General features: G+C 35.7%; 1 protein-coding gene across 1 annotated transcript in view; it reads left to right on the forward strand.

The window, feature by feature from the left end:
• LOC137408231 (ER membrane protein complex subunit 1-like) overlaps nt 1–21,472 on the forward strand; it is a 70,489-nt gene extending 49,017 nt beyond the window's left edge. Inside the window, exons 19-20 of the mRNA XM_068094656.1 lie at nt 3,445–3,678; nt 21,030–21,472. Coding sequence (XP_067950757.1) covers nt 3,445–3,678; nt 21,030–21,190 — 395 coding nt within the window. The 3' untranslated portion in view covers nt 21,191–21,472. The remainder of the gene's footprint in view (nt 1–3,444; nt 3,679–21,029) is intronic.
• Nucleotides 21,473–24,888: the final 3,416 nt, after the last annotated feature.

The raw sequence follows: 24,888 nt of genomic DNA on the forward strand, positions 1-24,888 counted from the left end.
CACCACACAGGAATCAACCTGGATATTCAGATTCCATCCAAGCGTGTTATCATCTGCGCTACTCGACTACCTGGTCATATCTAAGAATAATTGTGCACATAGCTATTACCTTTGATGTACTAGTAATCATAGAATGAACACATGTTTAATTCTGATTAGCACAATGGCAGTCAGGTGTGCCGTGAGAGATCATCAGGTGTTATAAGGGATTCCAAAATTATTCCCAAGTACAGCAAGGTGATCCTTGGTACAGTTGGTCGATCTCTTATGCGCAAGTCATGAGTTCACATACCGCTGGAAGCAATCTTTTTCTTGGCTTCTATGCTTGGCTTCAGACAGACTGACACGGTTCTTATTATAGCTTTACTTAATACTGGAAGGAGGTTGATTGGTGCAAGTGTTAGTGTGCCGATCTATTGAGCTGAATGCCACAAGTTCAAATCCCATATGATGCAATCTCTTTTTCTATATCCAATCTAATAATGGCTTCAAACGGATGGATGAACAGACACTGTTCTTGTTATAGAAAAGACTAGCAGAATACCCGGGTAATAAAAAAGTTTTTAGACAGAAAATTGATTTTTATTTAACGTATACAACATTTACCATTTTAACTTTTAAACTTCATATCATGAGAAAAGTGTTTTGTGCAGTTCAAATAAATTAAGAGAAAAGTAAAACAACTTTAAAAGTGTTCAAACATGAAGTAAATAGCGAGTAATGGCTGGATAGTCTGTTTTGCTACAATGATTACAATGAAAAATTATTTGATACTTTTACAATTATTACGAACTGAAAACAACATAAAACATGAATATGTTGACTTCATGTAGTGTACATAGAAGTGTGTGTATAAAATAGGTTAGTATTGTAACAGGTGCTAACCATTAAAACTTTGAATACGACGATACTGGTACCTCTCGATACTGGGTATCTCGAAAATGAGATATCGTACCGTTTTTGTCTGATAATTTGTTTGACCGAACGGAGAAAGAATGTAGATGCAATTCCTACTTGAGATAATGCAACAGTCCATATGTAAAAGTTCAAATTTCATTTTTTATAGCGATAGCCATAAGGAGGAACCAAAAGTTGAAGCTGGTAATAAAACATTTGAAATTGAAATTTCACATTTAAAAATTACAAATTAAAAAAATAGGTAGCAGAGTTCTGAAATAGCTTTTAAAAAATTTAAAAAGAAATACAAATGTAAAAAGTAATATTTATTAATAATAAAAAGTGCATCCCCGTATAACCTGCAATGGCAATAAGAAAACCATATTTAAAATTGATGGGACCAATAAAACAGACTTGGCTTTGTGGCTAGTTGCGTGTGTTTGTAAACTTGCGATTACTATTGTCATGAGTTCAAATCCAGTGTGATATGGATTTTTCAATGCTATATTTTTATCGCGATAACTGGGATTATGGGAACAGGGATGAAAACAAAAATACCAACAAAAAGACTAGCAAAAGACAAAAACTGAGATTTATGCATGTATATAGATTAATATTATCAACTCTCACCTTTTCAGATACGAAACTTCAAACATCATAATTTGGCACTTATTGTTTTTAGAGTCACGTACTTGCTCAACGTTACCTGGCTAGAAAATTAATTTTAATCATAAGGAGAGGCTTCACTGTATTTTTGTTCACGAAGATACGTGGCTGGACTTGATAAAACCTTGCTAATGACTTGGAGTTATCATGTCAATTATTATTCGTTTGCCTGACTGATAATCTTAAGGGCTCAACTTTAATGCCTTTCTTTCGTGTCAGTTAATCGTAGCTGGTACATTGAAATCTTTCTAATTCCATAACAAGTAATTTGCATGTTTACACCTGCATGCCTGTTTTGTCTAGTAAGACTTTAGTGCTCTCATTTCAATCTTTGTAATCGGTTATATAGGAGTCTCAGATAGCCAGTTTGTAAACAGTCACATTCTCCTTTTGTAACATTAAAATTAATAAACATTTTATACATGTTACTATGGATATTTCTGATAACGGTTATTGATTGGCATCAAATTCAATGTTTTGGTTGCTAAATTTATACATACTAGTACCCTTAAGCTTCGTTCCCATATACGTTGCAAAGTACCGGCGACAGCACCGCAGGCTATCATTGGTGAAATGTGAACCTACACGCCGGGTACTGACGAGTACTACCGGTAGTTGCCGGCGATGAACGCAAGAGTTTAGCGCTTTTGATCAAATTTCGCAAAGAGCCGCAGGCCAAACCTTCTGGAAATGCACTGTGCAGGTGAAGGTCAGCATTATTGAAATGGCACGGTGAGTGAACATTTTTATTGCTGCTATTAGCGATGCAGCTTAATGTGAACAAAAACCGTTGAGCCTAGCGTCGCAAGCGTTTTGCTGCTCAAGATTACCGCCGGGGTCTCCCAATCGACATGGGAACCAGGCTTTACAGTCCAGTGCCATGTGAGAGATCATCATGTGTTATAACGAGCTGCACAATTTTCCAAAATACAGGGAGGCAGTTGATTGACGCTGGTGGTAATGTCAGTCTACAAAGCGGGAAGTTGCGAGATCCAATTCTGTTGAAAACAATCTGTTTTTCTTAAAGCGTGGCTAAATTCGAAGCGGTTTTGAACAGATGGACACGATTCTTATTATAGTAAAGATAAATATTACCAAATGCTTAATCTAACCTAAACTTTCAGATCCTTAATTCAATGAAAGAAATTCTTGAATAACAAATCTCTACCACAACCTAGCACCACCAACAGCATCTCTAGCACCAACAGAGTTCACTATCTGCGTTCACTTTATTCTCATCATGAATGGCTTTATGCTGAATCTATTGTGTAAAATAATCGCGGTTTGGTCTCTTTTCGTCTGTTATTTCGGAGCTGGCAACTGAATTTTTTTAAATATTTGTAACACGGAGGCAGAGTGGATACAACTCCGACATGTTGGTGGCGTGACTACATATCCCAGACAGTGTAGCCAAAGTTTGTACAGAACTATTTAGTTGGCACAACCCGAACACTAGAAAATAGTGTAGTACCAGCCATTTCTCCTCCGCCATTTCTTTTGAATCTACATGTATTTTTCACCTTCTCTATCATAAGTGTATTTTGTGGCTATGAAATAAATTCAAGCAAATATTGTCAGATGTTGTCCAATCAAACAGGAGCTTCAGTTTCTCTTAATCAATGAACATCAAAGCCATTCAGTTAGAAGATTTTGCCCTTTGTTTGCTTTTACTAACTTCTCTCAACCAAAGCTGTCAAAGTTGAAACCTTGTGACCCCCTCCATAGCTGCTCATAGACTTACAACATCACATACTATAGCTGCCTTTATTTAGTTCCATACCGTGGCGCATTCTCATCAACATCTGTAACACATATGTTTGCTGTTTCTGTGTCGCCTCTTCTAACTTTATAAACTGCCATTACTAATGCAGTGTGTTACAGTGGCAAGGACTGTTGGTGGGATAGTCGAGGTTCCCAAATCGTTTCTTGATCCGAGGAGGCCGTTGGAGCCAACCCCAGCTAGCAAAGAAGAAGGCCTACCTCCGTACATGCCAGAACTACCCCTTGCTTATGACGGAACTATTAACTATAATCAGTCAGTCTTCAGAATCCGTGAGATTCACTGCGAGCCTTCCGGTCTGGAGAGCACAAGCCTACTCCTAGCGTATGGACTAGGTAAGCTCGCATTCTGGGTTTACTCCCCATCCCACTCTTAGGATCAGTATACCAACTACCTACTGAAGGCTTTGGCAATACCTGTAATAGTATATGTGTGTGTCAGGCACTAGTTGGCTGGTAAAGCCTGGCTCCTATATACCCCGAAAACACCGGTGGCGTGTTCACAGGGTTATCGGTGAAAAACTGGAACCTGCATGCCAAGTACCCGCACTGGTTGCTAGCGGTCAACGCAAGAGTTCGGAGCCATTCAACTTTTGCAATGAGGCGCAAGCAAAACCTTCCCGAAATGCACTGTACAGGGGAAGGTCGGCAGTTTTAAAACGGCGTGACGAGCAGCCATTTTTATGCGATTACCAGCAGTGTGGCTGTATGTGAACATAAGCCGCGAGCCTAGCTCTGCGAGTGCTTTGCTGCGCGAGTGTCTTGCTGAGCGCGATTGCCGCCGAGGTCGGGCAGCTGATATAAGAATGATCTATGGCATGATATCTAGTCATGATATGTTTCACATGAACTATGATATTTGTTTGCAAAATTCTGAAGATTTTAAGCGATAGTTTACTAGCCATAACCTGTGGCAATCGCTACAGACCTGTGTGCAAAATTACAAGGAATCAATCCATTGAAATGCACTTTTTCCCGTAATATTTAGGTTTTTAAATTAAGGATCATTTGGGGAATGCAAACATTTCGTGTGTCATGTTCGGCATTCAATTTTTATTCAAATCCAAACACGGCAATATCTATCATAGCCATTTAGGTTAACAAAGTGGTTTAGCAATATTTTAGATTAAAACTTAACCATAACAAAACTGGTCACTTTTAAAATTTTAATGTAAATAACCTTCAAGTTACTAACATAAGTATATAGCGAAAAACAATGGTAATGTGTAAATTGTGCTCGGCACTTTCTTAGCCTGTGAACCTATTGTGGTTTGTAAAATTGTAACCGAATAGAATTTATAAAACTTGGTTACATTTCTCTTTTCTAAAGTAATTTAAACTCGCAATGATCTCTTCAGTGGAATTATAAGGATAGCTTCAAAACAACGGTTTAGAGGTTTAGTGGCCAGCATAGTGTTTTCAATTTGGTACAGGTTGCAAATGTCAAGTAGTCTAGATATATCAGGTACATATATGTATTGGACAGGATAGTTGCTAAGTATGACCTTGAAGGTATTTTAATGTGTTTACACAATAGCACTAACTGTAATAAATGTTCGGTCAGAAACTGGTAGCATCTCTGATGGCGTAATTAAAGAAAATAGGGTGTTGCGGTCAACAACGTTATTAATAACAGTAGATAATAAGAGCTCCAAATTTTGTCTTTGTCTAAATTTTGTTTCTCTCTGAGAAATCCTTTCTTCGAAATACAAAACAATTTGAACTATGTTGTTATACCAATGCATTAACTGGCTATGCATTATTTTAATTACCTGCCAAAAACTTCTCATGAAACAACAAATATATTCTCCACTGTCATTAACGCGAATTGAATTTAAAGTTTTAACAATCCATGGGTGACTTGGTCAAGAACGAGTGTATGTGGTGAAGTATTTACTAACTTAAAGCCTGAGGCAGGCTTCTTTTACCTACATGTATTTGGAAGATTAAATACAGACATTACAAAATAAGTCTCTCCATATATATATATAAATACATGTATTTATTTATATACGGTCATACCTGGACATACGAGTCTAATGTGTTCTAGGACTGAGCGTATAGCATCTCAATGCAATATTTCCGGTATAAAATATCTAAATACAGATTAATTCATTTGCATACTATGGACAAACCACCTAAAAACAGGATATTCCAACAGAAAACGTGTTTTTACTTGTTATAATTCAGTACCTATACTCACAAAGTAATAAATACCTACTCAGTGGTTATGACCTGCGATCAAGTGTAATAATACTATGTGTGGAGTTCTTACCTTCGAGACAGATGCACTGGCTAATGGCGGTGTGTGAGAGAGCTGACAGCAATGAGTTCAGTACACTAAATATTTGTGACCCTTCGCAACATGAGATAAACTTTGAATTTAACTTAAATAAATTTAGCGTACTAAACACATACTTGAGGCTAGGTTTACTAAACTTACTTCAATTTTGTCATCGTCGTAATTTTTTATTATTTATTTCCGGCTTGGCGCTTTTAGATTCGCTTTCAGTATAACTTTTAGCCGATTTTAGCTCGCATATTTTACCATTTAATTTCAATCAAGAACCAAATCACATGCTCATATCTTAAAGGTTTATCGTATGTCGTGGCAAAAACTTGCTGTAAATTTTGTTCGTATATCAATTGTCGCGTATGTTGGAATTACTCGTATGTCAAGACATAACTGTACCATGATATATATTACAAAAACTACTTAGCTGTTAGTGGATCACTACAAATTTGTTTCAAGGAGATATGCTCTCATCATTTTAATAATTTCAGAAAGTTATCACCTGACTCAGCTTTCTGAAGTTTGTACTTACTGAAAACAAATTTGTAGTAATTAACAAACAGATAAGTGCCCATTGCTAGCCTTTCCTTACCATGATATTTAGTAAAGAACATGAAATAACCCCGTTTCTACATTTGTCTCTCTATGAATATAGAAATTGGCTGGTTACAGAAGGGTGACCAGCATGAAAAATGGTGATTTGAATGAAATAGGTTGTTTGCAAATAAACCTGCGGAATGATGCAAGCAGTGGCAGTACTCTACCAAGTTTGTCACATCTGTTGTACATAGGCTTTATATTAGGCTAGTGGCCAAACTGTCATAAGAAGCATTCTCAGACATTATGTATTAACGGAAGGGAAGTAGTTGTACAGTCTAACTATTTTCAAGTATGGAGTCACCAGTTTCCTTCCGACTGCTGTTAGCAATTGGTGCACAGCTACCAGTGCATCACAAGCAAGCATTGCCGGCTGGTATGCCTTACTTTGTTTCCTGTCAGAGAGTTGTTACTTTCGCTATCTCTTTTGGAGACTGGAAATTTTGTCTTTGTTCTGTGATTATGAAGGAAAACTTTATGCTGTTTTCAACTAAACTGTCCGATAAGACTGATGTCAGATGGTATTATGTTTCAACAGCTCGTAGTGTGCGGTTTTGGTTGCGCTACTCTTTGTCACCTTTGCCCGCCATGTAACGCAAGTTTTAGCTCAACATTTATAAAGATCTGCCACTCTTAGTGGGGTAGTCGCTTCAACGCTGTAGTCTGTTGCAAATGTCAAGCTGCGTGTTTTGTTATAATTTTCATTGAATTCTGACTGTCATGCTCATGTTTCTTTCACATAGAGAATCCGATAGCATCCATGGATGTTACCTCCCAAGTACAGTCAAACGTCTACACACTAATTTAATCTGTTAATAATGTTGGCTTCGCGTGTCGAACCCCTTGTGTGTTGAAACAAATATTCTTATAAGAATGCATAGTGTGTCGTGCAACGTTCAAAGAAGTTTGCATTTGCACTAAAAACCCACATACAAGCTCCCAAAGAGGTTGTACATAATATATAATAAGTATAATATGAATTGTCATTTATATAATTTTCTCAAATTATTTGTTATTCATTCTTATTCAAAAGTTTGTTACTCCGAGATGCATTTCTTCCCTGATGTATATACATATATATACTAACTATATACTAACTGATGCTGGTCTACAAATGGGTCCTGCTGTCAACTAAACCATTGGATAAAGTTGAATACTTATTGCCACAAATCATCATTTTTGGGAGAAGCAACGCTTACAGAATTCCTATGACTAATTTAGTGACTAGGTACCTTGCACTTCCTGTTTGTATAGTCTTTGATAACTATATAAAGGTATGTGTACATGAGTTTACAGTTTGTTTACGCTGTATGTTGTAAGTCATTCTGGTTGGTAGCAATCATTTGTTCGGGGCCTTAGTTTGAGCGCTGATCCATTCCATTCTCATCACCGTTTCCTTTCACTTTTGCTCTTGTGCAAACAGTTTGACTTGAACTTTTAATTAAATAGATAAGCATTGTCTGGTATGACGATTTTCACTTGGCGGCACGCGCTTTCTTTTCCTCTGAAATAAACTACTTTGCCAAAACTGATAACGGCCGCTTGCATTTCTAAGAAAGTTTGAAAGCGAAAAGAGTTATGAAGAAGTAGGGAAGCACTTGAATAGATTGTTTCTTCTTTCAAGTCATGGCTTGATAAGTTGATGACTTCCTCGGCTGACTTTGGCGAAATTGTCTGATGATTGGGACTCTTTCGTCTTGAGAGGCCATTCAAGTTGTTATTTCATCTTGATGTCATTTCTGTGGCCATTTCATTTGGTGTCATTTCAAGTGGACTATGCAATCTGTTCTCTGAAAGAGTTTCTAGGTTGACAACTTTCATAAAATTCTTTGAGATTAAATGAGGTTGTTGAAATTACCTATCAGAGGTTCTCATGTGATATGAGTATAGATTTTGTTTTTCAAGATCTATACTCAGTTATGCTGTCACGCAACTAGTTTTTCTTCATTTAGCAGTCTTTTTTGCATTCTGCGAAGCATTGTACAGTAATCTTTCACAATTTCACAGCTCGGCTTTCACGGCTTCAGTACTCGGCAGGGTAAAAACATTCATTGAAAAATCTGAAAAATGAACATAAAAAAATTTAAATGCTTCAAATGTATAAATCTTTCTCTAGTAAGTACTCTGACCCAGTCAGATCCCTCCGTGAGCACCATAGTGATAACAGTCATCACGGTGTGATGTAATTCTTGCTACGTTTTGTGAAGTGTAGAAGTGCAAAGTGTTCATCATGTCTCTTAAAATAGTCTAATAAACTTAAAGGTTAACTTGCAACAAAATTCACATTACAGTTATTTGGTATCAAAAGATTCACCATATCTTACTCTGTTGTGTTGTAGGTGCCAAATATGTGGAAATGTGATTACAAGCTCTTAAAAGCTCAAAAACGAAAAGCCGCCGTAGATTGGAATCTCTTTATTTCTCTGACGTAGTCATGAAATTTGGTTATCGTCTTGTCACGTATGTTCTCACGTGAATTGAAAGGCCAATAAAAAGCTCAATATAAAACTTATCGTAGCACTAGTTTATGACAAACACTTCGGGTTTTACCGAAGACCCCATATCAAATATAGATGCTCGCTACTTTACAGTTTTGTTTCAGTTTGGTCTAATCGGCAAGTCGTAATCTGATCATGTGACCCAATACTTCGCAAATAATTTCTGCAGCACTTTTCGATTATCACAAGTGACCAACAGGCTTGTCATGATTATCAGACAATGATATGTACTCCTTCAAGCTAAGGCTCAAAAATTAAACAAATTTTTACGGTAAGTTATAAGATATCAGTGCTAAAAGTCACAGCATTAAAATGACAATAAAATAGACGCGTAAGGACAATAGACATGGTTTTATTGAATGCGTGAAGTATATTTGTGAAATATTTCGACGAATAACATTGCATGAAAGTGTAAACGGAAACCATCTAACACAGCTACGTCACATTTGAGCCGTTTTGGAAAGAGAATCCAAACTACGGCGGTCTCGTGTGGCTGCGATTAACTGTTCGTTTTTGAGCTTTTAAGAGCTTGTAATCACATTCCCACATATTTGGCTCCTACAACACAACAGAGTAAGACATGGTGAATCTTTTCATATCAAATAACTGTAATGTGAATTTTGTTGCAAGTCAACCTTTAAGAGAAAGAGGAAAATGTTTACGATTAATGAAAGTGGCTTTATTAGTTTCTTTTTCACTGATTAGCTCATTATAAACAGACCAGAGTATCAGTGTTAATTGATAAGCTGGTGGATAATACTTTGTATTATCCAAAGTACCTTTTTAAAATAGCCCATTGCCAGTTACTAATGTGTTGAAATATCATATTATGTACGTAAATATTTAGTCACTTATGTTTGTTTTTTAAAGTCATCTAATCATTGTTTCAATGTTACGTGATTAATGATGTAGTTATTAAAGAGTTCGAAAACATTTAAAAGTTGCGAATCTTGAAACTTAGCGTAAATATTAATTAGCCAATGAGTTTGCAGAGTAATCACGTGACAGTGTAAATCTGTAGCAGCTTATAATCTGCCAAAAGTATATAAATGTAAAATTATATTATATCATTTAAGAGATCGCCTCAATTAATATTGTATGAAACCTTACATTATCCTCTTAACCTTTCTAGCACTATTAAAAGATTAATAATAATTCGCTATGATACGTATAACAGAGAATATGCGTCGCAACGGAATCAATTGGTGCGGTTGTTAGTATCAGCCCAATAAGCCAAAAGTCATGAGTTTGAAACCTATATGAACCGATCTTTTTTCTCAGTCTCCAACCATGGCGACAGAGAGACAAGACTGATTATAGTAGTGATTGTCTTTAAACTACTCCCTATCACTGACTAAACTTGAATATTCACAGACACTTCAAAAGTCATATTAAAAATATCTTGTTTAGAGTCAAGTATTCCATCAAACATTAAATAGTAAGTCGAGGTGATTGTAAGCTTGTTTGTCTTCAGACCGTTTACCTGCTGGTAGATTGGTAACAAGCAAGCTGACTATAACAATTTGTTTACAACTCTTAAGAGTCCTCGGAAAGTGTGTAGGATAAGTACAACTCTGAACAGATCTATTGTGTACATGGAGAGACTTAGGCTTATGAATTAGGGCAGTTTGTGTTGTGGCTTTCTTTACAGGAAATGGATTGTTTTGATTGGAAACATTTTGGCTTTCAGATTAAAAAGTGAGGTCATGTAATTTAGTCTTTACATCCAATAATATATAATTATATATATATATATATATATTAGTATAGATATATTCATATTATTATATAATATATTATGTAATATAATATATATCATACTTTTCGAACTATAAGCCGCACCCCCTATATAATCTGCATCTGCTTTATTTTCCAAAAACTGATAATAAAACAATACATAGGCCGCACCATTGTATAGGCCGCAGAACTCAGGACAGTGCTTTTTAACGCGGCAGCAACAGCTGTTTAAAATGGAACAGTGCCCAACTGTTCCATATTAACTGACGCTTTTTAACACAGTGCCTAACGGAACAGTACCGTTAGGCATTGTTTCATTTTTTCTTTCACTGCTAGAGGGGCACTAACCAGAGATTCTGGTTAATGCGCTCTAGCGGTGAAAGAAAAAGCCACAGAATAGCCGCATCCTTATATAAGCCGCATGGCTCAAATCATCAGAAAAAGGTAGCGGCTAATAGTCCAAAAAGTATGGTAGATATTTTGTGTTTAATATATAATTACAAGTAATAAATAGTGCATTTATTTTTATTCTATGCTTTAAGGTACTGATTAATACACTTCTCTAGGTATTGAACAAAACGAAACATTTAACGAAATGCAATATATATTCTGATACAACGTTTTATACAACATATGAAGCAGATCACAAAAAAAACTTCCTTACCGTGTAGAGGTGTAACCACAATGTATCCTGTTCTAGCAAATACAATTTCCTTCAATTAAGATCAATTCCTGGCGCATAAATATTATCCATACAACTGTATTACTGCAAACTATGTAAATATGTCTAATAATACAATAGTTATATTTAGTTATATTATGTACATGTATGTTTAGTGTTTTATTACAATGTTGTAATTATTATTATATCCTTGTACAATATGTAGTCCTCCCGTGCACCGTGAGAGACTGTCATGAGTAATCAGTATCTGCATAATTAACTCCTTTTCTACCAAATTGATTTCTTATTTGGACTTAATTCCATATTCTGTAAAACCTAATACTTGACAAGGACATGGATAAAACATCATAACATTTGAAGCAGTCTATAAAAATATTTTGATACCAAATCAATCATCATAAAATTCTACATCACCTGATGCCATGAAAAATACAGCAAATGTGTTGTAGAATGAGACCGAACCCTTTTTCAGTCATTTTTGAAAACCATGAGCGTGTCAGACAATTTATCGATATTTTCGCAGTTGATAGCTTTATTGAAACATGAATAATAACTTTCTCTAAAACTATTGTTCAATAAAGATCACCTAAAGTTCATATATCTAAAATTAGTAAAAATTCAGAACTGTAATGTGTCTAGCACAATTGGTCATTGCTACCAATAAATTGCGATTAAAAAAATAAAAGTTTTTGCCAAGCGAAACTACACTATGGGTTGTTAACATATTTTCTATTGGCTCAACACATGCAGATAATTGTTTCCTTTCATTTAAGTACAGATATGACAGGCTAATTTAGTAGTAAAAACAGTGTCTCCGATCAATAGCGACAGCATTCTCTACTGCCACAGATCTAGATGAATTCATAAATGTCCTTGACATCGCACATATTACTGTTTAGTTGTTTTTTATATTAATCCCACGAGCAAACGAGCGGAGCGATGTGTGGGAGTTTTTATGATAAATGCATGTGCACACAACTTACGAAAATTATTCATCAACAATGAGACGAACCCTTGGCTAGAAATTTCATCAAGAAATTTAAGCATCAGAATGTAGTCGTTAAAGTATCATAACGATACAGAACACATTTAAACCTATTTAAATATGTTACCAAGTCTTTGTAAATTATCGGTATTATCTTTAAACTTACCCATCTGATCGGATTATACACAAATAGACAGATTTATTTGAACGAAAATTGCCACAAAAAGCTTGAAAAGCTCGGTTTAATAAAAGTTAAGACCGAAAATTGAAACGCCAATAAAGCCGTGCGACCGATTGTAGAACTATTTAGTAGTGCGTAATTCACGAGAAAACCGTGTTTATTTTACCAGTCTATGGTGCTGTTTACTTGTAATCGAATTTATTCGAAGGTTTTTGTAATAAACGTAGACCGTTTGAGGCGTAGACCGATTTACAGGTACGAAATTATGGTACACCGTTTATCAGCCTATGTTTTTTGTGCAATCACCGAAGGTTTCATTATTTAAAACGTTAGCCGAAATTCTTTACAACTTACGTACAAGCTAGGGCCAAACTACAACGCCCCTTCATGACGAGAACATTTTTTATTTTGCTACATTTTTATACGAGTGAATGCTCCTACCCGCTTTCTGTTAAACTGTTAAAGATCGCTTATCAAAACCATTCTACATTCAACGCAACCAACTTTTAAACTGTGTATAGTACACAGTAGCTTGCCATTTTACTTCTAATTTTGCATTTCAGAGTTATAATAAACATATTTCTTTATTGTTGTTGAATTACATACATTACAGTAAATTAGGCCTACAGCTTTATAACACTTTTATAACAGCTTTTATTTTGCTGCAGTTTGCAGAAATCTTCGAGACGCATTAACGCTCATAGGTTTTCTATTATTGCTGTATTACTATATTAACAATATTGGTTATTTTAATAATATCAGTGCATTTTACTTATAATATTGGCCAACATTGCATTTCTCCTATTGCAAGGGAGAGATATAACCGTGTAATATTTTCCTTTCATTGTTGTTGTTTGTCATGACCAAACACTTTTTAAATAAATTTTCTAAAAACCTATATAAATACCACAACTTCTCAATATTGCTACCTATGACGTTTTGAAATGTAAACAAAATTGTGTATTGGTTTTCTATTATTACTATATTAACAAAATTGATTATTCTAAGAGTATCAGTGCATTTTACTTCTAATATTGGCCAATATTGCATTTCTCCTGTTGCAGGGGGAAAATATAAACATATTTTCCATTCATTATTGCTTAATGTTGTATATAATAACACCCACACCCAGTACATTACAGCTACCATTGCAGTTATCCTATTGCACTGCAGAGCCATTTGATTGCTAATATTGCATTTCTCAACCATTAGTACCCTTTATTTTTTTGCCAATATCTCTGGCCATCTCTTTGGTCGTGGGCTGTATGACAGTGGAATTTCTAGTCTTAGATATGTATGTTACACTGGTCAGTAAGTTTTAACAATCATAGCCTCAAACTGAGAGCCATGTCGTAACAATGTTCTCAGAATGCTGCTGCGATATGAAAGCATTGCAGTGGCTGTTTCAAACACTTCTCAAAATGTCGGCCTGTTTGCATTATTACCCGTTTTTAATTAAGCAACAATGCAGACTACGCAAATTCCCAGTAATCGTTGCTCTCTGTTGGTTATACGCGTAATTTTGGGTTTTCTTGAACTTTGGCAATCGTTTTCTCGGTCTGCTTTAAAGCCTCGATATTGGAATGCCTCTAGCTAAAGTTGTGGTTTGGATTAATAACTTTTATATCTGGTGTATTTATTATAACAATGATGAGTAAATATGGGAATAAACAAGATCCTGCAATTAGACTATTCGGTATAAGATGGTACCTGTCGCTAGCTGTCAATATTTCTGTAGTAGTTGTTGACAGCCACTTGCTTGGGCGCCAATGAACCAATTGCATATATGATTGTCATCATGTTTGTTTACTTAGTTGAATTGCCTGATTTTCCTAAATTAAATGTTGACATTTAATCGGCCAGCGGATATGAATGTGATTCATTGCCCTCTATCTACCACTGGCATATGCTTTTAGGTTTATGTTTTTAGAAGACCTTGACACATATTAGCAATAGGAATCTTGCTCGTACCTGTCAGTCATTGTCTATGAGACTTTCTTGTTTACAACCTGTTGTGTTATTGTCAACATGGCCACTGGAGCAGTTGGCATAAGGTATGAGACATAGTGGTTTCACCTGTCGTTCAGCGGCGAGTTCACCTTGTGGATGGGTTGAAATGGTATGGCATGAACTTTCTGTGAAATAGATTATTGTGATCACCTTAGACTACGTACCAATATTCAGTTCTGCTGGTGTAAAAGTGCAGATTAACAGTCACAAGCCCGGGCCCAAAATAATTTGGGGAGTTGTCTTACCATCTGATCCTATGCGTGAGTAAACTCGGCTGTGTAGTTTCGCTTTGTTTTTTCATACTTTCTGTTTACGGAAAACACTGCGAGCCAAATTCTAAAATTTTGCTCGTTTTCTGAGTGATATGTTTCCAGTATTATTGCAAAGTCGCAAATCAATTGAAATGTCAGTTCTTGAAATAGCGCAATAAAATTGAGGGCCCTTCTAACTGACAGAGAAATTAAAACTGACTGCCAACAGAACATCAGTTTTAATGACACATTGATTGAAATTCTTGGTAACGAAGAAACATAAATAGACAAAGCTAGACAGCTTCTCCTCAGCAACAAGAGCTTTACACTGAACTATTTGTCTATCTATCCATAACAAATATACACACTCTATTAGGCTATGTGTACTACAATCATTATGTTTCTTCAGTTAACTTCAGAACATCACTTCTTTGAAAGAGTGTGAAGAAAAAAACATACTCTTTCAAAAATTGTTCTGTTCTTTAGGTTTTACAAGCTTGGGGTTTTAATATACATGTATATGATATTCAATTCAAAAGGAATTGTGCTATTCCAAATGTTTTTACAGTTGATGGAAAGTTGTTAGTACGATTTATGATCAGGGGTCTCGCTTGTATTCATACAAGACTAGGTGTGTTAACTGTGTTAACTTGAAGCGTTAACTGTGTTAACTTAGAGCGTTAACTATGTTAACTTGGAGCGTTAACTATGTTAACTTAGAGCGTTAACTGTGTTAACTTGGAGCGTTAACTGAGGTACAGGAGACTTTGTTGATAAAGTTTTACAGCAGATGGCAACAATCAGGAACAACCAATGAGGTGCTCTTACGCCGATGAATTATGGTTATTTAAAGTTTTCAATTCTGAGACTCCTCAAGTTTTCTGCACCCACATTACTGATTTGGTCTAATCTGGCAAAAGGCAACCATCATTGGCACAAATTTCATTGGTTCGTTGGTTTGGCCAAACAAGTTTCCAAAGCACCAAGCTAGTCAGGTAATTTTGACCAACTAGCTTGGCAAATGAGCTAGCTAGCAGGTACCGAGTGTGAGGCAAAAGCTGTTGGTCCAAGGTAGACTTATTGGTGTGAAACTCCTAGCAGCTCTACAACACCAACTCACCTGTAGTTTGTACATAATGTTATATGTCTGTTGAGAGCAAGAAATACAAGAACTTGTCAAATGAAAGCAAGCGGGTCACCTATAATACTGAAAAGTAGTTTCACCAGTATTCTGATGTGCAATAAATTTAGTAAAATCAGCAAAGCCTTCTATCAGACTTGAACAAATCAGCAAAACAATTTATTAAAAATAATCGTAGGAATCGAAAATATATGGTTTTACAAAAAAAATCCTTTTTTTGAAGAACAACAGTAAATTGAGATCAGTAAATCCTTATCATTATAATCAGTAATGTATTTGTTATTATTATGTGAGTTTCTACCTACTCTCTCACCTTTACTTTAAACACTTATGTTCATGAATAAAATTTTGAACATGATATGTAGTAAAGTTCATCTCGTTTGTCAAAAATTTGTATGAAGAGGTGAATTTAATTTGAGGTTTGGCTCTATTTTGAGCTTCAGTGCTGTTATAGACAGTGAGATTCATTTTACATAGCATGTATTTTACATAGCATATATTTTACATACCCTAGGACACTTATATTTCGCTAGTATTTAGTTTCGTGAGTAGCATACAGAGTAAAATTTCGCTGCAACTTAATTTCGCAGCTCTGATGAGTGCGAAAATATAGTGATGTGAAAATAAATGCAGTGGAACAAACCAGGCCTGTATTCACTGGTTGCAAGTTGGGGCGGCTAACGTTAGGCGACTAGTTATGAACACCTGAGGTGTGGAGGGGGCGGTGTAAGCCCCCAACAGGTTTTTCTTATGTAGGGCCTCAGCCGGGCCTCTCATGTGAAGTTTTAAAAAAAAATTTCGAAAAGTTTCAACATTTTTTTATTTTTTGAGATTTGTTTTGTTTTAGGTGATGTGACTGGTGAGACATTTTTAAATTAAAATAGGCAAAACTTGACCGCAGTTAAACCGCTCAGAAAAAAGACATCTTTTTCTTTTGAGCGTTTTAACAAAGATCAATTTTGCCGATTTTATTTTAAGTTCATACGGAGGTTTCCACGCTTTCGATGGGACATAGCCAAGCGGATGTTTGGTAAAACTTGATATTTTGCAAACCTTTATAAAAGTCGTTAACAAGAATATTTTTCCGCTGATGATGATAATAATGAAGCCTAAGAACTACTAAATGTTGACGTTTGTCTCTATGGCTTGGAATAAAGTGATATTCTACAGCGATAAAACCCGTCTCCATAGCCGTTGGGCAAATAACTTTTCGAATAAATGATGTTGAGGTCGAGTTATCTGAAGCAATGTATCATTGCGTGGGAACAGACCAAACAAATCCGTTCGAGTTAACCTTGTGTTTGAGATGAAATGTTACATTTTATCCGAGGGCAAGTTATCCGAGTTTGACTGTACTTAGCCGCGGAAAGTTCCTAAAAAGTTGGGGCGGCTCAGCCGGCCAGCCGCTCCAGGGAATACGGGCCTAGAACAAACATAATTAGATTTCTCAGGTTCGGTTCACCAGTAAGAAAAAAATTATCAATTTGGGACAGTTTGTAATTGTGAACCGCAGGTAGAATTGTGGCCGAGATCGATAATGCAATTCGATTGCTTGCTGCTATTTGTTTCTTGGACTATCAATGAACAAAACTATTTAATTCCGCGTTTTCGCTCGTTCGTTATGATAGTTTAGTTTCACTCATGAAATTTTTGCGAGAGGATGACTCCGTGAAAACGTGAAAGTTAGATGAGGCGAATACATAAGTGTCCTAGGGTAGCATGTATTTTACATAGCATGTATTTTACATAGCATGTATTTTACATAGCATGTATTTTACATAGCATGTATTTTACATAGCATGTATTTTACATAGCATGTATTTTTTAGCATGTATTTTCACTGGAACTATAAATCCTGAACATTTAATTTTTATTAGTTGTCTGTATACCACAGACATGTTTAAGCGTATTTCAAGTGATATACATGTACAAGGTTTCAAAATAACACATAAAAATGTATGTTGTGATCATATTTGTACAGGTCGTTATCTTCAGCCAGAAAAGAAATAGTTTTCAGATATTAGCCTTCATAATCATTCCAAAACAAGTTTTGCAGCTGTTTGGTTTACATATATCAAAATCAGGGCAAAATGAGGATTACTTTACTATTTAATTTATGCTTATGGACTAAATTCACAATCAGTAACAACGATGTTCATGTGAATTTTAGATATACAGAAGAGGGGTCCAGTTTATCTCGCACACCACCATATATTTTGTGACAAAAATAGTTTATTTTATTTTATCCATTCTGGGTAAAATAACTACCCAACATGTTCCATTTTATACTATTATAAATACTATTTCATTATTATATTGTCACCTTATACTATGTACTGACATGACTAGCAGGTGCTCCTATTCAAGGTATGATAGGCTGGTATAAGGAACCTAGCAAATCTCTGTTAACCAATCAATTACTGTTTGTTTTCCTTAGTGATTGGTTTTCCTCTGCTATATAATTGGCCGGATATGTTTGTGCTGCCGTGTCCCTATCAGCTTCTCACGATCATCACATCAGCTCGTTAGGCAGCTCTTGGCGCATTAATAATAACAGACGAAAAAGTGGCTAATAAAATTCTCAGTCCCGGCTTATGCGTGCGAGTAAAGCCCTAATAACTACATCTTACCTGCAAGAAAACTTTCCAATGCATTTTTAAAGAAGTGTGACACGGGCAGAGTCTATAGATTTTTGTGAAAAGGGCAGACAATTTTATATCTCTAAAGTAATTGTCTCATGAAATGATCTATTATGGATTCCTGCCGTTACAATTATATCATAATTGCGAGTAACCCCCCAGTAACAGTAACAGATCATCACCGTAGATAATATTTGCTAGGGTGCTGTGTATCCTCACTATTAGTCTTGTGGTTGGCCTATGTGTGAATGCTTTCATTCACTATGTTTCCATGACGCACAACTCGCAAATTTGAGCCAATCCCCAAGTTAACTGCCTCATCAAAACGGCATAAATCCACAAGCTAAGCGAGTTTTGCAAAACTTCATTAAATCCAATCCTACTTGCGAATTATAGAAAGAGCACTAGCAAATGATGCGCATTAATATATTGCCCCAGCTATTCAATTTTAAACATTTTCAATACTTCTGTTGTCCTTTCTCGACACGTGCATCACTAACTGCGGCGCTAATTATTAACATAGAGCGCACAATTCCTTACCTTTTTTCAACAAGGCATCAGAGTCAATCCGCATCATGCGAATGTTCATAGAAACACATAATTCGCACGGTAACTCAAAGTGCGCACGACTCCAAACCCACAGGATGCACTTCATGTGTCACATGAAAACATAGTTATTATTAAACACGCTCAGGTAATTTTTTGGTCAGTGCTAGCCATATGAAGTGGTTTCCATGGTAATAGTATCCTTAAATGTCAATTTCTCGAACAAATAGAGTAAAAAATAACAAAATGTAGTAAAAGGTATTCATCCTTTCAGACGACCATATAATATCACTCATCTTTACTTACCGCTCTGCTGTCAAGACATGCCATGTAGGCAGCAAATTCGACAGTAGATCTAGCAAATTAACAATGCTAGATAATCAGTAGACACAATAAAAACAGTAAAACCATTTACTACTCTGCCCAATAGCAGGACTAGAGAAGTTTTCCATCGACCAAAGCGCCATGTATGAAGTCACAAGGTTTTGTATTACGATTCGCCAGTAGCAATAAAACGGTCGAAATAGAGAACCTGTGATCCTTTACTCCCTCATAACGCAGCGCTAAGACAGGAGTAGCAATTCCCCTACAATCACTTGTGATGGTGAAACACAAAGAATAACTATGTGCACTATTATACTTGAGGGTGGTTGATTGTCGCAGGTGTTAGTGTGTCCGGCTAGTGAGATTCATGTCGAGAGTTTGACTCCTGTGTGAAGGGATCTTTTTCCTAGCGTCCAATTGTGGAGAGACACGGCTCTTAGCATAGTAAAGATTCACCGGACTAGCCAAAACCTTCACACTTTAAACATCTCCTTGTTACTGCCTCATTTCCTGTTGCTCTGGGTTTTTAAAGGACTTTGTTTAAGAAGACACATCAGGCTTCACACAAAAAACAAACCTGACCACCAACATAGTTATGGGTGTGTTCTTATTCCACCTAACACTTTGCCAGGGTTGGTATTAGAGCTGCGCTGTGTGATTGCAGGTCATTGCGCTGTACTTTTGCTGTTTATTACAACTTTCTAGTACCAGCAGACATTTACTGATGCTGCAACTGCATTCCTACTGCAAATTTCCCTCCTTGATTTTCTGCGCTTTACTTCTATGGCTCATTACTTGAAACCCAGCAATTCATGCGGAAAAATTGGGTTTTGAAGAAAGGCCAACATTTCTGCATTCTTCAAAACTTTTCAAAACAAAAAAGGTTTTGATGAATGCGCGTTCTTGAAAACTTGAAACTGCATGTGTACTGCAACTATATATTGGTATGAAGTTGCTACTCTAGATCAACTGACACTGTTGGCTTTCCAAAAGTCTGCTGCATTTTTAAAAATTGTCATACACTATGTTTATCAAGGTAATGTAATGAACTAACATATCAGTTCCGAATAGGTAGTCGGGTAGTATCACCTTTCAGATTGATGAATATGATAAGAAATTGACATTTATTGTCTCCTGCTGGTTATTTATATTTATATATTTATTCTATCATTCATTTAAACATTGCAGAACCGACACATGCAATACTTCCACTGAAGGTCTATTTAAATTAAGGGTAGTCTTCTCATGAAAACATTTCTGATGGTTTGGCGTGCTTGTGAACAAACAGTCAATGAAAAGTTGACGAACTTACAATAATTATGCCGCATATCAACTAAAAAACTCACAGCTCTGAGCATATTTCTTGTTACCTCAGGCTTTTGAAGTACGTACATTTTAAAGATGGATTAATACTTTTCACTAAAATATGTTTATGGGTGTGTTCTCTCTGTTCATCGAACTCAGTAGATATGCTTTGTTAAAGAATTTAACAAAGGCTATCAAGTTTATTAATAATTATGACCAACTCTGTGTTGCTATAGCAACAGCTCAACAATCAGCAAAGGTTAAGAATTATTGATGTTTTGTATTTATCAAATGTACTTAAAAATTATGAAAACATATAAAGTCTTCTATTTTTTGCTGTCCAAAAAAAATGTGAACAGTTTAACTTCTCACCGTTTTGCTATGCGCTCGCGAAGGGCAGACCAGGGAGGATAGTCTATAATTGCTTATGACCTAAATTCACCGGTGAAAAAGTTATTACAAAGTTACACATCATTGTTCTTTCTGTTTTGATTGCAGATGTATTTCACACACGAATAGCTCCGTCGAAGATGTACGACGTCCTGAAGGATGACTTTGACTACCTCTTTATCGGAGCTGTAACCATTGGCATGATCGTCGTATCTTTCATCAGTAGGCATTTTGCTTTGAGAAAGAAAGTCCGACGCGCTTGGAAATAGTACTCGCAACGTCACCCAGGATGGCGGGATCGAGTAATAAGATGTCAACTCCTACCAGTTCGTCTTTGGGATAGTAAATGGATTGACTCATAGAGAGAAGTTGTCGTTTGGAAATTGTAAATAAGCTAGAATATGTTGTAAATCGACAGCTAAATTGTCAGCATACTTTTATTATTCTATTAGATTTCTCCTAATCGCTAATCGAAGAATTATCTCCCTTGTTTGAATCGCCGTACTTTTGCATTGTTCCACTAATAAAAATATGATCACTTTTCATTATTACGCTGGTTTTTTTTCTTTTGCTATGTTGTTTTACGTGCTGCTTGAAATGGTCATCAGGTTCTTTGTTTGATCTGACGAAGTGTTGATATCCTGAAGACAACAAACCACCTTATTAGGATATTCGCCATGTACTTGTCTGTTTCGATCTTACACCATTCGTCTAATAACAATTGGTCCGATTTTAATTTATCCAAAGCTAATTCATCTAGTGTCAACTTACGGTAGGTACGATTGGTCAAATGACACGATTGGTCCAAAACCAGCTCCTCAAAATAGATAATTGATATAATCACCATAAGAAATAGTTTGTTCCAAAATGGAGTCTCCTGTGTGTGGAACTGCGCTAGCCGAAAAAAAGCTGCAGATAGCTATCTGTTTACATAGCTCACAAAAAGTGTTCAAAAAGCAAGTTGCAAAGAAAACTTTATATTGCTTATTGTATTAAATTTTATCTCCTTTTTGTAGTTTTAAAGTTTTTTTGTACACAACAATTACCTGGATTTGCATTTAATGCGATAAAATTTTCGCCATTTTAACTCATGCGTTCTGAATGAAGGCGGCTGATTTAAGTTTTCGTATTTATGTCTGTCTTTACATCAATCTTAGACTAACCGTCATTAGAAAAAACGGCATATTCGAAGAATTTGTTTTAGATTAAACGCCTTTGGAAGAATTGATTTGATTAGATTTATTGATTTATTAGACCAATTGGATTTGGACCAATCGTCGCCAGACCAAATTTACCAAATCCGCTGGTTGATATTGTACATAGATGAGACTGCCAGGCCATGCTGGTAGGCCTACCTTGTGACTACGCAGGGGTAGCAGTCGCCTGTTGGAACTGGAGTGAGTTATATTTATGTGGTGGATGCACTGGTGGTTATATTTACCTACGATCATATAATACATGAAACAATGGCTTCCTTATCTAAAACATAGTCCAGTCGCCTATATTAGGTGACTAGCTGTGCTACCCGGCGTTGCCCGAGTGTATAACAAAGTCTTTGGACAGAAAATTGATTTGTATTTAACATATAACCACATTTGTCATTCTAACTTCCAAATTTCATATCATAAGAAAAGTTTTTTGTGTAGTTGAAAAACAAAATAAAAACAACTGTAAAGGTTATCAAACTTTTTCAAACAGCTGTAACTTTCAAACTTCATATCATGAGAAAAAGATTTTTTACGGGACAACTAAATTAAAAATAAATAAAACAACTGTAAAGGTTTTCAAACCACTGTAGACTTGAAATTTTATAACTTTCAGTGATGCATCTCTTTTAATAACGTACCGTGAAACCTCGGTTCTTGAACATATCCATTTCACAAGGCTGTTCGAAAACCGAGTTGTTCGAGATCCAAAACGATTATTCCCATTAGAACAAAATTATGTAAATTTTAATTCGCTCCAAGGTGAAAAAACAACTGCGGTAAGGCATTTTTTCAACATTCTACACCATAAACTGTACTGTATATTGCATACTATAAATAAAAACAGGTATATATAGATCGTGTTTAATTTTAATGAAAGGTTTTCTATTTATGATGATGGAAAAAGAAAACAAAAGTAAACATTTCGTATGCTTGCTCTTAAAACATCAAAAACATTAAAGGTTAAGATACAATACTAAAAATTCCAGAAGTTGATAATGAGACAGCATTTAATGCAACAGATTAGTTACGTCAAAAATCGTAGGAAAAAAATATAAACAGCAATGGCACGTTTGCTTCACATCTTTAAGGGAGAATCCTCTTCCAAAACAATTTAGGGCAACTCGACTGAAGGGGTTATTTCCCTAGCAAATTTCTTCGGTAGAGGAGGCGTCGTTCCAGATGATTCCTCCCTTTTTGTAAAGAACTTATTGAAGCGTAAAATGCTTCTCCGTTTGTTATTGAATGTTTCCATGCTGTTTCCGGAGCTGCTCTAATTCCATTGTGCATGCTCCGGTTTGATCGAGAACTGAATTTATGTTCGAGTTCCGAGACGAAAGGTCTCAAAATCTTTGGTCGAAAACCTAGTTGGTTGATAACCGAAGTTCCACTGTATATAATAAGTACACAAATCACCAAATTTATAGTTTGAAATAAATTATTGTCTTTATCGGAGAGCCGAATAAATTAGCCATAACGAAAAAAGACAAATAAGCATCGCGTTGCATACACTTAGATCCCAAGATATTTCTTAACAGGAGCATCGTAACTCATGGACGCAAGACTAAAATAATTAGCATGCGCATGGTGTTTTTGTTGTATGAAAACATAGCTGATCACTATGGCGTTCTAGCTTAGTGGCAGAGCATCTGGATAAGAAACTTGTCGATGCATTCGTCGTGAGTTCAAATCCATCAGTACGCTGATTTTCAATATCAACATTTTAAGATCTATAGCCGGAATGCAGACAAACATACGACATAAAACACACATACTTTGAGAAATATATATATAGATTGAATCTGTTGAGCCTATATTTGAACATGAATTGCTTTTATTTACATTTCATATGTGAACAGGACGCTACCAATAGAACTCTTTGTAGGTATCTGTCTGGATTGGGTGAAGGTCATGTTTGATTTTTACTTATTAAATAGCAAATCAGGTTGGTAGATCTTGATTATAATATGGCTATTTTTATATTTTGCTGTTAAAACGATTATGTAACAGCAAGGATATGCAATCCACATTTAATTTTACCGATTGCCAACAAACTCCAAGTTTCAAATACTTTGTGGGTCGCATACCCAGTTTCATTAGCATTATCTCAAAAGATTAGATCACGAAACTTGCATTTCTAAATCACCTCCTAAAAACCTCTCATAAAGATAAACTTGTACAAAATTTTAGTAGATTTTATCTGTAAGTATAAGCATTTTTCTACCGCATACGATGGTTTTGATGTTTGACCCGATCTGACCGGCAGAATGTTTCAAAATTAAAATCAACAAAACTTGATAACACTTAAAACACTCAGAAGAAAAATATGTCTCCAAAAAAGATGTCAGTAGTTGTGTTTCCTGTTTGTTCTTCTCGTTATGACATCGGCTATTGCATTCAAGTCGCAGAGTTACGCGTCTTGATCGACATATATTTTATTTTGTATTTGCACTTGATTATTAAAACAAAATTTCCAATATAACTTCAGACACATTTCTATAAATGTTTCAAATAATTTATTAATTGGTTAGAAGCTGTCTAAAATGTCCCTCTAAATGTTCTGTAAACATCTAAATACCTGATGTCGATGAGACCGTATATTTATCACTTTAAGTCCGGGTACGTTTTTTACGAGTACATGTATGTCAACCCCAATCAAGTTTTGTTGATTTTAATAGTGAAACATCCTGGCAGTCAGACAATCTCAAACATGAAAAACAATAGCAAATAATAGAAAAATACCGATACTTTGGGATAAATGC

Source organism: Watersipora subatra, chromosome 11 (assembly GCF_963576615.1).
Source record: "Watersipora subatra chromosome 11, tzWatSuba1.1, whole genome shotgun sequence".
Lineage (NCBI taxonomy): Eukaryota > Metazoa > Bryozoa > Gymnolaemata > Cheilostomatida > Watersiporidae > Watersipora > Watersipora subatra.